At 37.2% G+C, this 11,543-nt stretch overlaps 1 protein-coding gene across 1 annotated transcript in view; it reads left to right on the plus strand.

Moving 5' to 3' along the window:
* SH3GLB1 (SH3 domain containing GRB2 like, endophilin B1) overlaps nucleotides 1-10,894 on the plus strand; it is a 46,008-nt gene extending 35,114 nt beyond the window's left edge. Inside the window, exons 6-9 of the mRNA XM_075557981.1 lie at nucleotides 7,012-7,101; nucleotides 7,412-7,512; nucleotides 9,846-10,065; nucleotides 10,452-10,894. Coding sequence (XP_075414096.1) covers nucleotides 7,012-7,101; nucleotides 7,412-7,512; nucleotides 9,846-10,065; nucleotides 10,452-10,559 — 519 coding nt within the window. The 3' untranslated portion in view covers nucleotides 10,560-10,894. The remainder of the gene's footprint in view (nucleotides 1-7,011; nucleotides 7,102-7,411; nucleotides 7,513-9,845; nucleotides 10,066-10,451) is intronic.
* The last annotated feature ends 649 nt before the right edge of the window (nucleotides 10,895-11,543 follow it).

Genomic DNA, 11,543 nt, shown 5'->3' on the forward strand with positions numbered 1-11,543 from the left:
CAGAAGTTTCATTGTACAAATTTTTCCCACTTAGGTGAGCATCAAGTTAGTTAGCTCTGAGTTAGTGCACCCAGCGGCATCACCTGGAAAGGTTCTTTCTAGTCACCATGAATTTTTTCATAAAAGCAGTTTTGCTTGAACCTCTTTCTGTGATGGCTGGTTTAATATAACAACATGCGGCTGTAAAATGTTGCTTCCTGTTCAGGAAAATTGATGCAGAAACTGTTATGGTGTTGAACACGGCTTACAAAGACAGCAATATGGGAAAAAAAACTTAAGTGTACGAGTGGTTTTCTCTTTCAAAAACAGAGAAATGTTGATTAATGATAAACTGTTAGTCTAGGTAGACTAGAGAAACAAATCCATGGACACTGGTGTATAAGAAAGAGATTTATATACAAGAGCAATTGAACATTGAGAAAACATCCCAACCCAGTCCAGATCAAGTCCATATGTCCGATATTAGCCCATGTGTCCTATATCAATCTATAAAGTCCTCTTCAGACTCATGAAATACATGCAATGATGCCAAATGCAGAACAATCACAAGCCAGTGGGTGGAAAGTCTTTGGATCCAGTGGCATTGTAAGCATCTCATTGCTGGCAGGGGTCTCTACATGGCTTCTCCGGCTCCAGAGGTCCATGAGGCTTCTCCAACTTAGGTCACTAGCGTAGTTCCATGTGTAAGGTGACCAGACGTCCTGTCAGCTGCAGTGGGGCAGAGAGAGAGAGAAGTGTCTCACGCCTCCAAGGAGGAAGTACTGGATTTCCCAGAAATCTCAGGGGAAGGCCATGCCCACACAGAGGCCTCATTGGCCATGATCTGATTGACAAGCTAGACTCCACCCCTACACTCTTAATCCTCAAATTGACAAATAATTATATATCTACCACACAAACTTTGTTGTGGACATCTGTGAACTTCCCAAATGGATGAAAACGTCGACAAAATTCATGCACTTGCGCTCCTGGACTGGCGACAATGGACCGTGGAAGAGATGGGGTCGTTATCTGTACAATTTTGGAGCTCAGTCCACGAATTTTAACAGGAGAATTAGGAGTGAGAAGGGTCGCTACAAAATTTGTGTCTGGGGTTCTGACTGACCAGAAAAAAGAGCAAGTGGAAACCTGCTGTGCTTTGAAAGAACTTCTCTGAAGCGACCCAGACTTTTTTCCCCCACGATCATTATTGGTGATGAGACATGGTGCAAACCCCATAGCAAACATCAGTCAAGCCAATGGAAGACGGTGTTGCCACCTCACCCTAAAGAGCTCATCAAGTGAAATCAAAGATAGACGATGCTCATTTATTTTTATTGGGGGGTGGTAGTGCCTTTGGAGTTAATTTTACCTGGTCAGACTGTTATAATCAAGCTTCTATTTAAAGGTCTTGAAAAGATAGCATAACAGTGTGCGGAGAGGAGGGGGGAAAACAAGCGGATACCAAGAGCTCAAATAGAAAGAACATGTTTTGAGAATGATGGCAACAAGTGTACAGATGTGCTTGACATGATGGATGTATGGATTATGATAAGAGTTACACGAGTCCCCAATAAAATGATTTTTTTTAAGTACAAATAACAACAAAAACCAGTGCGACAAAAAGAAGTCCTGACTTACGGCAGATGGAGGACTGGTTTTTGCCACCATGACAGTGCACCTGCTCATGCAGCCATCTCATTGCACCAGTGTTGGGCAATAAACAGCTTGCATCTCTTGCCCCATACACAATATTCACCTGACCTCACTCTGGACGACTTCTTTTTGTTTCCGTGAATGTTGGAGTGACATGAAAGGACTGATTTGACATGTAGAAGAGGTGAAAGAAAAAACAAGGGCGGTGCTGTCAGCCATCCAAATAGATGAGTTTGAAAAATGTTTCTAAGAATGGAATCGCAGATTTGACAAATGTAGTATGTTTAATGGCGAGTATTATGAAGGTGGTAAGGCTGTTTTGTGTGTAGGGAAGGAGGGAATTTACATAGCTTGAAGAGGGAAAAAAATCCAGATTTTTTTGTGGGGGAGTACTCCTTCATGTTAAGTGTAAGTGGAGATATTTGAGATAATAGAAATTACTTTTTTTAACAATAGAGAAAGTAAGAAAATCTACACCTAGTAAAAAGTTAAAAAATGTTAGCCAGTGAGATTTATAATTACATTCTAGATAATACCAAATATTTTGGTAGAAATGGCTTAGAATCTGCAGTGTAGTTAATACAGCTTTTACACTAGTAGCATTCAACTAAAGACAGGAAAAATATCCTTGGGAAGGATTGCTACCCAGAATTTATTAAATACTTTGGTTGTAGTTTTTTAACTAGTATAATAAGGCCCTTGGTAAATTAGGGCTCCCCTTAGATAGCAAGAGAATGCATTCCTTTATATCCATTGTCATATTTGTTAGGTCAGTGTAAAATTGTGAGAATAATTCAGTCATTGCTGATAATTTGGTATAGAGATCATAAGTTTATTTTGTCTTAACCCGAGAAAGGGCTCCAAAACAGTTAGCGAGACTTAAAAAAAAACCTGATTAAATTTACTTACAGTAAGAAGTTAACTTCAGTAATTTGAGATTTATCATTATTTAATGTATATTTTTCCTTACTCCAGAAAATAATAGTGTTTCAAACCAGTGCCAGTTATATGCTTTATTTTAATTTCCTGAAATTCTAGAATTTTAGATTAAGATGTTATGAGTAATAAAGTACAGTCATCTGATTTTACAGATGAGTAAATTAGAGCTGTTAGACATTCCAAAATTGGGAAAGTGTATTTTTTTTTACTTTCTAGAATATAAGATCTACAAATTGATAGTCTGAATTAATATCACTGCATACTTGCATATATTAAACATCCTGATGTAGTTATTAATATGTATTATGTTATAATTCTAGAAAAGAATAATATGCCATTTGAATTAAAATATTTACATTTTTCTATACTAAGTTGTAGAAAATGTTCAATTCCAACTTTCATTATCTATATTTTTTCTGATTTTTAATGCTGGCTAGATTTGGGCAGAGGAAGTGACAAAAGTAAGTAAATTATTGAATCTTAGAATTATGAAACAAGAGTTTAATTGTTACTCCTTCAGTTAATATTCATTGGGCAAGAACCATGGGGCCACAGTTCATGTAACTATATCTTACAAGATCTGGAAATTATGGAAAAGCTCATGTTTGCCTAGGAGCCGCTCCACAGAGCAGAGCACTGTTTCAGAGGTGGGCGGTGCACTTCTCAGATGAACCCTTGATGAGTGTGGTACTGATATTCTTGACAGTGCCTTTCCAGGAGATGGTGCCACTACTGAGTTTGCCCCCATGACAAGCCTTCGTTTAAAAAAGTGAAAACTATGCCCTAGATTGCCAGGGAAAGTGATGTCACACAACCTTCTGGGAAATTGTGTAATTTGTTAAACCTAGCACCAAAACTTATTTTTCTCAGTCACATTATAGAATACCAGCTTTACAAATGTATTTCACTGCTGTATTAAATATGCGATAGCAAGTGTTTCATTTCATTTATAGCTGTGGTCATTTTTAGGACTGTCCATTTTGGTGTTCAGCAATTCTGCTTTTTAAATATGTTGTCTCTTCCCTTGGTGTCAGATTTTCATTTCTAGAAATTGCCCATATGAGCAGCTCCTCTGTCAGTGTAAAATTTTCTAATCTTCTGTAGGCTGGGAAATCAAATAGATTAAGTAAGGATTTTGAGGAATATAGAAGTATAACTTCAGTGCAGATTTTAAGTCTTCAAATTCATTGTTTTTTCTCCATTTAATCCTCATATTCAACCCTATTAGACCTGACTTCTAAACGTGGGCAGTAGTGGAGAGGGCAGGTAATTGTGTCCACTGAGACTATTAATAGCTTTACAGACTGTACCTTTTAAATTTTCTCACTTCATAGACTAGACTGATGTTCTCATCCCTTTTGTGGTAGCAGCTCGTTAACTTGGCTTCAGATTTCTTTCTGAGCCTTTAGCATGCCAAGGGAGCAGAATAGCATAAAGAGAACACAGGCTGAGTAATAAACAAGGATCTTTTCCCCTTTGGTTGGGATATAGAAACCCCAAATTATTTTGATTTTACCATCTCAGCAAAATGGCAAAATATTTGACATAATAAATAGGAAGAACTTATACAACACTTTATGTGAAAAAGCCTTAAACTATATCAGAGTGAGTTGGGGAAGATTTTTCCTTCCTCTCTACTCACTTGCCATTCTTATCATTAAAGAACATTCGACTTTAAAACTTCATGTTCCTGGACTATGTTAAGATCTAAAGCCATAGAATCAGCTAGGTAGCATCAAGAGTAGCAGAACAAAGTCTGCGGGTAAATTCCACTTCGCTTTAAAACCCATCTTTCCACAAACTTTTTGAAGGCCCTTCCTATCTCAGAAGCATGACCAAATTTTCTAGGTTCTAGATACCCAATGTCACAGATGAACACATTTTTATCCTTTTTCTAAGTTAGGTCTTAGAAGAACTCTTTACCTAATTTTAAATAGACTATCGTATTCTGTTTGAATTAGTCCAGTAGTAGTAATTCTGAAATCTAAGCCGTTAGTCTTTTACTTAAAATTCTGTTACTTAGAACATTTAGTCAGGAGTGAGACCTTCTGGAAAACGAAATATCAACCCCTTTTGAATCCACTGTTACTCTCAGCCATTTTTATTAATATATTTCTAATAATGGATCATTTTCTCCCTGAATAAATAATGCTGTACCTGATTTCAATCTCTTTAGCCTCCCGCCAAATTAATTATCATGGTCAGTCATATGTGGAGGCCTCAAAATGTTGTGAAAAATGGAAGCCTCCTCATATGTGTCACAAATTTATTTGGTTTGGGACATTGGGCCATATGTAACACCTCGCCGGACATACCCTGAAGCTTATTCAAGAATGAGACTCATTCTTTTTTTAATATAAATAACATATTGTACAGAAAAACAAACATCCTGCTTTGAAACTCACCTTTCTTAAAAGTTAAACAAATTTTGCTTAAACTTAGAAGATTGATCATTTGTCTTTAAAAAATCATTATCTACATAGGGACTTTAAAAAGTTCATAAAAAATTCTAGGAGAATTCAATAATGGCATTTCCTGGTGAACTTTGTGAAACCCCTGTGTGAGTTGTGTGTGTTTCATTGTCTTAAAGATATTACATCACTTCACTTTCTTCATCCGATCACTTCCGCCTGCTACCTAGCTTGCTTGTTTATGCCTTGTCCAGTAATTGCCATAGTAGATATCTCTCTCTCTACTAAAGGCTGTTACATTGTACTTTCACATTCTTTAACTTATGAAGTTTATTTACTTCTGAAGTTAATTTATTTTTTTTCTATGCTTGTTTCAACTATTCAAACCTTTTGTGTCAACCAAGCAAAACAGTAAACAGTGCAAATCTAACACTGAAGTGATTGCTTTTCCTTAACGCTTTTTGTAGGAAGAACATTGATTCTTTCCTTCTCCTGGGACATTTTTCCGCTTCATACTAGCTTCCAGATGAAGCTACTTCAGCCCTGCTATCAAAGCATCATGTATTCTGATTTCAGTCAAGTAAATTTAATTTTACCTCCTGACTTAATGAGTAATTCAAGCTTATTTCCATCAATCCAATCTAGTTGTCAGTTCTTAGTTCCCTCTGCCAGGTCTGGTGCAGAGACTGAAAATGATTATAGGAGCTGATTACTTTATTGTTGTTGCTGCTTTCTCATTTTTGACTTCTTCACTGGTTAATTAGCACCACCAAAGGCTGAAGGGGAGGGGAGGGGAGGGGACATAAAAGAAAAAAATTCAAACCTTGTTTGTATATATACTGAGGTCTTTGGAATCGTTATTTGCTTGGTGTAGGTGGGGGTGGGGTTCAAAAGGTCCTGGATTGATAGGATTCAAAGATAATACAACTTCTCCACAAACTTTGTGAAGCCCCTCCTGTTTCTTAGAGTTGTGGAGGTCATGGTGATGGCATCACCAGGGATAATGCTCACGGGGAAGCTTTACAAGCCAGCTATTTTGAGTGACCTTTGATATTTTAGTGTCTCTTCCCCACTTAGTCCAAACAACTCTGGCAAAGGATTTGAGAACATGTTTGGCTTTGGTTTTTTTTTCGGGGGAAGGGTTGCCAGTATTTCTTATTTTTAGATCATGTTGATTTTCAGTGAACTATGATGTTCCTTCACCATCCAGAAGGCAGAACCCAGCAGTGGTGTGCTAAAATAGGCATCTCTTTCCAATTTCACCAGGTAGCTTAAAATCAACGCTGGTAGTCATTTATACCACAGAAATCCACAAACACTAAAATCGGGGTTGCAGGTTCTTGGAAATCTGTTTTACTAGCATACCAGGTATGAAAGATCAACCATAACTTTCAGGAAAAACTTTCAATCCCCATATTTCATTAATGTCCTACTTAAGCTATATTTTATACCAAGTTTTGCAAGAAGATTAAGAGGAAAGGCCTTTAAAATGCAGGACCTCAGAAGTGGGTTCCTAACAGCAAGTGTTTGGTGAAGAAAACGTGGTTAGACTTCTGTGGCATCCATTTGTAAAAACCTTTGTCATTTAAAATTGAAGACATCTTTCATTTCAAGTAGAACACGATGGTAATACAGAATCTATTTCTACTTTAATGCTTTAGACCTGGTAATCTTAAGATTCTGTCAAATAATGATTTTTTAAACTTAACCGATACCTGAAAATATTTGCTTTACTCTGTAGTTTTCGTAGACTTTCAGGAGTAAATCATTGTGCCTTGGCATTAATAGATTCTTTTGAGGCAAATGCGGTAAGGACTTAGTTCTAGCTAGGTTGAATAGTGTGGAAAGGCTGGGGTCTTGAAAACAGGCCCAGTTTAGATAAAAAATACAGTTGAGGAATTACATTGTATCTTGGGTTGAGGGGGCCGGGTTGGGCAGGGGGGTTGTTGGGGGGGAAGTCTACAAGGAATGTATAAAATGGACTAAGACTGCTAATAAATTTCTAAAATTTATATTCCACTTTAAGTCTGAACAGGAATTAAGAATAACTCAAAGTGAATTTGATCGACAAGCAGAGATTACCAGACTTCTGCTCGAGGGAATCAGCAGCACACATGTGAGTGTTAGTTTACTGGAATGTATTTGAAACAATAGACTTGGCTAATAGTAAAGCAGTGATGTTTGAGATGGAAAAACCTAGACTTTTTTTTAATCATTTACTAAGGATACTTAAATTGCGGCACTTTCATGGATAAAGAAGTATTTTACATTTTAAGCTTTACTTTCTCTCTTAATTCTCCCAATCTTTTAAGCTATTGGATACTGATGACTCACCCATAGTACTCTGTTGTGCGTTTTCTCCTCTTTGCATTTGTCACTGTGAGGAGAGTATAGCACTAAGGACCGGCTCTAACTTTCCTTTGCAGGCCCATCACCTTCGCTGCCTGAATGACTTTGTGGAAGCCCAGATGACTTACTATGCACAGTGTTACCAGTACATGTTAGATCTCCAAAAACAATTGGGAAGGTAGTCGTTTTCTTTTTGTTTTTAATCATTTTATTGGGGCTAATAGAACCCTTATCACAATCCATACATCGATTGAATCAGGCATGTTTGTACACACATTGCCTTCATTCTTTTCTAGACTTTTACTTGCCATTGAGCCCTTGGTATCAGCTCCTCTCCCTCCCCCAGCCCCGATAGATTGTGCACTGTTACTATTTTCATCTCTCACACCGACCGCTGTCGTTTCTTTTCGTACACTCTGGAAGTACAGCAGAGGAGTTGCTATTGTTACCACTCATACTTAAACGTTTTGCTTTGTTGTTGGTTGCTGTGGACCTGGTGATCCTGTGCGTGGAAAAGCAGAGCGCTTTACCGGGGTTTCAGCCTCCTGCCTTTTAGAAGCAAATACTCAAGTCTCCTTCCAGGGTGCCTCTGGGTGGGTTTGAACTGCCAACCTTTGAAGCTGAGCACTTAATTATTTTACTGTACCAACCAGAGGATTCACCACTTTGCTTAAAGCCCCACAAGTGCTTGGAACTCAGCCGTTTGAACGCAGTGTAGTTATTACTGTGCTTCGAGATAGGCTCAGACGGTGCAAAGTGAAGGCAGTGCTCTCTTTTTAGGCAAGGAAAGTCTAGCCTGTCTCTCTGCCCTCCAACAATTGTATTACTTGTATGGATAAGCATTTGAAGGAATTGCTGTTTTTTTAGGACAGTAGATAGAAACAGCCTATTGCAGAACTTGAAAAATTATCCAGATGATTTGCCCTTAACTTTCAAAGTCACTTTTCTATAATACAGTATAGCTAAAATAAAACACAGAATTTTGAGGGGGCAGGAACAGAGCAGAAAATCAATTTGCATTGTCAATTGTATAGTAGTAATGCAAGTACTAATTATTGACTTGTGTCCGAATAGAGCTTGTGATCCATAGAATGATTTTCCGTGACTGCTTTTTTAGAAGTAGATTGGCAGGCCTCTCTTCCAATGTATGTAAAGGGGCTTTAAAAAGTCCATGGGAAAATTCTCTTGTTTTTTAGTTATATTTTCCACGAGCTCTTTGAAACGCCATCATGTAAGGCACACAGTAATGTCCATGCAAGATTATGACAAGCCATTGGGGAAATGAGTAATACAACTTGTGAGAGTTGAAATGAGAGAAGGAACGTTTCTGAGGAAAAGATGGGGAGAGAGAGAGGCAGAGGAAGTAGGGAGAGACAAATATCGGAGAACTGGAAACCGAGTGGGAGAAAGGATGAGGTGGGATCAGAGTGGACGAGGCAAGGAAAAGGAGAGATCTGCAGCATTTAGGAAACCATCCAGTTTCCACCGTTCTCACCTTACCATATTTTCTCACAATTCGCAGTAACTGCTGTTTAAAGCTGTAAAAAAAGATATTTGATCATTGTTTTTAATTGATCATTTTTTTAATAATTCACGTTAGTGTTTCGTATCTAAAAGTAAAGTTTTATTATTAGTTGTCCTTGAGTCAATTCCAACTCCTGGCCAACCCCGTGTGTGCACAGAGGGGTAAAACTGCCCTGCATAGAGGTCTGAAAACCGTGATCTTTCAGAAGCATGTGACTAGACCTGTCTTTGGAGGTGCCCTTGTCTGCTAGTTGAGCACGTAACTCTTTGTGGTATCCAGAGACTTGGGTGATAAATGCGCTGGAGGAAGATAAAGCAGTAGTCTTGGAAGGCAGACCTGAAAACCGTGAGAGAGCAAAGCACATAGGCCTCTGTAAGAAGTGCGCTCCAGGAAGAGGACAGAGCAAGTGCAAAACCCTGAAGTGGGATGTAGCCGATATTCAAGGAACATCAGGAGGACAGATGACGGAGAGCTTAGGACATGGGACTTTGAAATCCATTGTTTGAGTTTGACTTTCATGCTTTCGATTTGAGCAGTCTTACTTAGACTACATCACTTTTAAGTGGTTTTTCATGGATAATTTTGACAATTAATATAGGAAGGAAAAGATGGATAGAACATACCAATGTTTTTTAAAGTGAGGTCTTTACACAGGCTTTGGGAAATAAATAACCATTAGAAAGAGGCTTTTAACAGTTTGTGGGGGAGTCCCTAGCTTATCATTCCATTTTCTTTGGGTCCCTGTCATCAATAAAGACGGCTTTAAAGAAAATGTTAGATTTATATTTGCACAACTCCTAAATGGTCTCTAATTGGCCAAGGAAGAAAAGGAAGCTAGGTGACGCATTGTTTAAGTATTGCATTTAATGCCTACATCTTTTTCCAAAGTGGAAGTTGGTAGAAAGTAAGCAGTGCCACCAAGTGGTAGGATTAAGGAATTTTAATCACTTGGAAATGGATAATTGTCCTATTTTGTCACCCAACAGTTTTCCATCTAATTATCTTTCTAACAACAATCAATCACATCTACCACCTGCTTCATCAAGTATAATTGCCTCTTCTGGCATATCTTCAACAAGTGGTCTAGTATTCACCTCTGCTAGCAACCTCAGTGACCTTAAGGAGTGTACTGGCAACAGGAAGGCCAGAGTTCTCTATGATTACGACGCTGCAAATAGCAGTGAGTTATCGCTTCTGGCAGATGAGGTAAGTAATGCAAGTGGGAAACGAAAACTGCCAGGGATTGACCTACGTTCTGGTTTCTAACAGTGAAAATTCCTCATTGCTTATTTGGAAATAGCTTTTCTAAAATGATTTTATAGATTCCAAAGGTAATACTACATTTCTAATTACTATTACTTCACATAATAGAACATCAGAGAAATATTCAGAACTTAACTGCGTAATTACTGAAAGATACAATTATCTCCAGTAAAATCCTATGTCTTTTAACACAATTCACAACTGATAGTGAATAGCTTAAACAAATTAAATCTTGTTTTTAGCTTGTTTAATTAAATGCTCGCTTTTAATATGTTCTATCTGATGACTTCTTGAGTACAGTTAATAACAGGAAATATTTTGTTTTGTAGGTGATTACTGTGTTCAGTGTCATTGGAATGGATTCAGACTGGCTAATGGGGGAAAGGGGAAATCAGAAAGGCAAAGTGCCCATTACCTACTTAGAACTGCTCAATTAGCTAGGCGGACACCATATTTATATACAATTAACTCTAAAATAAACAGGTTTATGTATCTTCATGTTAATGTCTTAAGACACTAAAAAGAAAATACCAGCCACAGAAACAAGTCTTTCTGCCAATAAAGTTGCATGGTAAATTTTTCATTACAAAAATTTTTATGTTAGCGCTTCATGCCAAGAATGTTTTCTTACAAAATTCTTTCTACCAAGATCGCACTAACAAACAGCTTCCACTTTTGAGCTCCAATTTAAAACTGAACTGTTTTCTACTGAATTTTTCATTAATGGCAAGCTTTTTCTTTTATGTTAAATAAATTTATTGTGAATGGATAACACTGACTCATTTATTAGATATAATAGCCAAAGAATAACTTTAAATTTTACTTTTTTTAATTTTGATTTTAAAAGCTCTAGAATACGAACCATTTTTGTGAAGAATGTGCTTCTGATGAATGCTTCCATAAACAGAAATGCAATTATACCTTGTTTACCTTATTTTCCAACAGAAATAGAGTGATTTCAGTGATTTCATGGGGTTTTTTGTTTTTTAAAAAAACATTATTGAATGATTTATTTTTAATTTAAGAGCTAGTCCCGGAAAAGCATTACTGTATATCTACTATATCTGTAGTTATGGTGCTAAAACAGCTAGAACATGGTCACTTCTCTAAATCAGTGTTTTTAAAATTGTTCAATTGGAAAAAACTAGTGAGTAATCAGAACTGGATCTATTTTAAAAGAGTAAAGATAATTACTTTTCAGGTAATAGGGCAGAAAATATTTGGATTTTAGTACTCAGAATTTTTAAGAATATAAACATTAAAAATTTGAAGAATTGATGAGGATTGGTTCTTACAAATCAGCATATCTTATTTCTTAAATATAGACATAGTACAACAGGGCAAACATATACAGATAGTAAACTCGTCCTCGATGGAATCATGTAGGTGTCCTGTGAGGACTGAAGAATCGCTCTGCATTG

The sequence above is a fragment of the Tenrec ecaudatus genome, chromosome 1, assembly GCF_050624435.1.
Source record: "Tenrec ecaudatus isolate mTenEca1 chromosome 1, mTenEca1.hap1, whole genome shotgun sequence".
Lineage (NCBI taxonomy): Eukaryota > Metazoa > Chordata > Mammalia > Afrosoricida > Tenrecidae > Tenrec > Tenrec ecaudatus.